General features: G+C 55.7%; 1 protein-coding gene across 1 annotated transcript in view; it reads left to right on the plus strand.

The window, feature by feature from the left end:
* Window positions 1-3,825, plus strand: part of TTC38 (tetratricopeptide repeat domain 38) — a 39,092-nt gene that overhangs the window by 14,247 nt on the left and 21,020 nt on the right. Inside the window, exons 6-8 of the mRNA XM_042782932.1 lie at window positions 957-1,032; window positions 2,507-2,597; window positions 3,072-3,189. Coding sequence (XP_042638866.1) covers window positions 957-1,032; window positions 2,507-2,597; window positions 3,072-3,189 — 285 coding nt within the window. The remainder of the gene's footprint in view (window positions 1-956; window positions 1,033-2,506; window positions 2,598-3,071; window positions 3,190-3,825) is intronic.

The following is a 3,825-nucleotide window of genomic DNA, read 5'->3' on the forward strand; positions in this document are numbered from 1 at the left end:
GCTAACGGAAGCCTCAACTCAGCAGGGAGACGCGACGCCTGGCACAGTGTCCGGCTTGGGCAATAGCTGGCCGGGCGTGAGGATTACAAGTCCCCGGGCATCTGTATAGTTCATTTATTTATTTATTAACACAGATCTGCCCTTTCCTTTTTCTTTTTAGACTTTAGTTTTTCAGAACGGTTTCGTTGTTAGGTGCCGTTGAGTCGGTTCTGACTCACAGTGACCCCGTGTACAACAAACAGAACAGAAAGCTGCCCGGTCCTGTCCTGTCCTCTCAGGCGTCGGCACACTTGAGGCCACTGTCAAGGCTGCTGGTCCGTCCATCTCCTTGAGGCCTTCCCCTTTTGGCTGATGTTCTCCTTTACCAAGCATGATGTCCTGCTCCAGGGACTGGTCCCTTCTTCTCCCAGGACCAAACTCTGAGAGTCTCACCATCCTTGCTTCTCAGGAGCATTCAGCTACACTTCTTCCGAGACAGATCCGTCCACTCTTCGGGCAGTCTGTGGTGTGTTTAACACTCCTCAGCAACCCCACAGTTCAATGCATCAGCTCCCGTGAGGTTTTCTTATTCGTTGTCCAGCTTTCGTGTGCACATGAAGGCATTGATAACGTGTGGGCCTGGTATTAGGTTTGGTTTGGTTGTAAGTGATAGAAGAATTGCACAGAAAGTCCAGAGAGTTCTCATAGCCAGCCCCCACACCCCCACCGCCCACAGTTGCTCCTCCTGTTAGCGTCGCTCACCCCTGGGGTACCTTTGTGACAGCACATGAGCCGATATTGACACGCTGTCATTGACTCAAGTCCGTGGCTGACACTGGGCTCTGCTCTGTGCTCTGCAGTTCTGCAGGCTTTGCCAAATGCCCAGCGTCATGTGTCCCCATGACAATATCACAGAATGGTGGCACTGCCTAAAAATGTTCTGGGCTCTGTCATTTAAGATCCTTCTCTGTTTCTAGCTACGTGAAAGGCATGTATTCTTTTGGACTGATGGAAACCCACTTCTACGATCAGGCAGAAAAGCTTGCCAAGGAGGTAAGTGGTCCCTTGTAGGGTGCCTGGTCCTTCACGTGGGGCAGAGGATACAGGTTCCTTGGTGATGGGGGGCAGAGACTGGGCCTGTTGGTGTGTGACCCTGACAAGTCCTTTCCTTCTCTGGGCCTCATTTCCATAAGAGTTATAGGGAGGGCATGTGTTCATAGTGGTAGCTGCCACTTGTCTGGGGCTTACTGTGTGCCCATGGTTCACCCCATGGCCTTTCCATGGTCCTCAGAGCCGTGTGGCTTGGCACATACGTGATATGGCAAGTTGTTATTATTCATGGTGTTTGGTGAGTAATATGAGGCTCAGGGAAATTACCTACCCCTCCCTCAGGGCTGTCCAAAGTGGCGGCTCTGGGATTCCACCCAGCTCTGTCATCACCACAGCCCACAGTTTATGTTGTGGGACTTTGTAGGTGGAGAAGTGTACATGAACATGGGTTCTTCCACCTTGGACTGTGCATTTCTAGATGTCACCGGAAGTCCAGGGAGTAGAGAGATAGTTCCAGTTGGACCTGGCTGGGTGTCCCTGAGGTGGAGGCCTCTCCCTAGACCACCACCCCTGTCAGGAGGAACAGAGCTCACAGAGGACGTATTGTTGTGTGCCGATGACTCAGTTTCCCACTCCGAGTGTCCCCATATGACAGAGTGGACGCCCCCCAACGTTTCCTGGGCTGTGATCTTCATGGGAGCAGATCACCAGGTGTTCTGGTTTCCTAGTGTCACTCTAATAGGAATATACCACCAATGGGACAGCCTTAACAAACAGGAGTTTATTTTCTTACAGTTCGGGAGGCTAGAAGTCCAAGTTCAAAGTGCCAGGCTCTAAGGGCTGTGTGAAAGCCCCTCAACCTTGGGCTTTTTTAGCTCCGCCTCCTGCTCCCGGCCCACTGAAGCTGGAGGCATCTCTTCACTCAGGCAGCTGCTGGCTGCTGAGGCTGACAAGCCCAAGGTCAACAACTAAAATGCACAGTCCCGATGTTACCAAACCACACGGCAGGCCATTGATTCAAGTCCATTGAAAGTCCTAAGGTCAGCAGAGCATGACAGGCTGCTGAACAATGACACGGCTACATGCAGGGTTCAACGATGCCATAAGCTACAGACCGTTCCCAAAGCTGTTTCTTATATACAGGAAGCAGACCACAGCCCTAAGGCAGCTACTCAGCTGCTCACAGTAGATTCCACCATGGAGTTGATTACCAGTCTTATCATGGGGAATACTACATCCGGCTGCCCAGCCACTCAACCAGGCCCAGCCACATTGACACACAAACTTAACCACCACACCAGGCGTTTTCTCCCACCTCATGGGATGGAGTGATGTCTGCCCCCCCATCTCATGCCCCCTCCCCTGCTGTCCCCATCCTGCTGGTGGCCGCACTCTGGCTCTGACACCTGCACCTTCAGTGTGGTTATGGGGTAAGAAGACCTAGGTGGTGACGGTGACTGCACGGGCTCTGGGGCAGTGGGAGGGGCTGCACAGGGTCCACTGGGGTCTGGCCGGCTTTCTGGAGGTGACGCTGGAGCCAGTGTTGGTACATGGGCAGGCGCGCCCAGGTGGGCTGGGGAAGGGGGCAGAGTGGGCACAGTGTTGGTACATGGGCAGGCGTACCCAGGTGGGCTGGGGAAGGGGGCAGAGTAGATATGGTGGGTAGGACAGGGTGCAGAGTGGGCACAGTAGGTTCTGAAGAGGCCAGGCTGGGGCCCTGAGTGTGTGGGGACCAGAGTGAACAAGGTGGGTGAGGACAGGGCAGAGTGGGTGCAGCAGGTTCTGGGGAGGCTGAGGCTGGGGCCACAGGTGGGGTGCCAGAAGCAAAGGCAGGCTGGATTAGATTGACACTGTCTCCTACGTCAGTCAGAGCATTTGGAGCGTGGTCCAGGAATCTTGGAGGATTCTAAGGGAGGGGGAAACTGGCTGGGAAGCAGTCGGAGATGGGGTGGCCTTGACACCTGGGTGGGTGGCCCCCTGCTCTGATAGTGCCCTTCACCTCTGCATACGGGAAGCCAGCCTGGTCAGTGATTCCCCCTCAGGTCCCAGTGCCCCAGTGGCCGTACTGGACCCAGCAGTCTCCTCAAAGCACCTGTCCCTACAGACCCTGCCCCAGTTGGTCCCATGGGCCCCACAGACCCACTCAGCTCCTGGTCCCCAGTGAGTCGAGGAGGCAGAGAGTGGGACAGGAGGTTCACCTCAACCCTGCACAGGGACCAGGCCAGGGTAAGGAGCTCGGGCCTTCTAGACTCTGCTTCTGTGAAAGGTATGGAGAGCTTGAGGTGGGGTGGGGGCAGGGGGTGATATAGTTGGAGGACCCGGGCTCGTATAGACCCCCAGTCACTGGCCGGCCTGACCTCTCAGGGCCTCAGGGCACAGTCTGCGCCTGGTGCTCAGCAGACACTTGGTAGACACCCAGGAATGAGGAACAACGCCTCACAAGGAGGGAAGCCCTTGTCCGTCCTGCCTCCCGTCTGCCTCGAAGGGCCCAGAAGGTTAGCGTTGCTGTCATGAGTAGTAAGAGTGTCAGGACAAGCTCTTTCGGAGCCTGGAAAAGCCACGTGTGTGCTCTTTGCATGTGTGTTAGCGGAAGCACTTGGCAGTTGGCACTGTGTGTGCCCGGGCTGCGTCTGCTTCGTCTCTGCGCAGGCCCCAGGGGAAGGCCGTCAGTGCCCCCCCTACCGTGGGGACGCTGAGGCTCACAGGGCCTGGAGGGATGTTGAAGGTGACTCGTCTGTGCCTGGGGGTGACTGTGCTGCTGTCCAGCTTTGTGACATCTCAGTTTCCCTGAACCTC

The sequence above is a fragment of the Orycteropus afer genome, unplaced genomic scaffold, assembly GCF_000298275.1.
Source record: "Orycteropus afer afer isolate SDZICR_OR568_19922 unplaced genomic scaffold, OryAfe1.0 scaffold00524, whole genome shotgun sequence".
Classification (NCBI taxonomy): Eukaryota; Metazoa; Chordata; class Mammalia; order Tubulidentata; family Orycteropodidae; genus Orycteropus; species Orycteropus afer.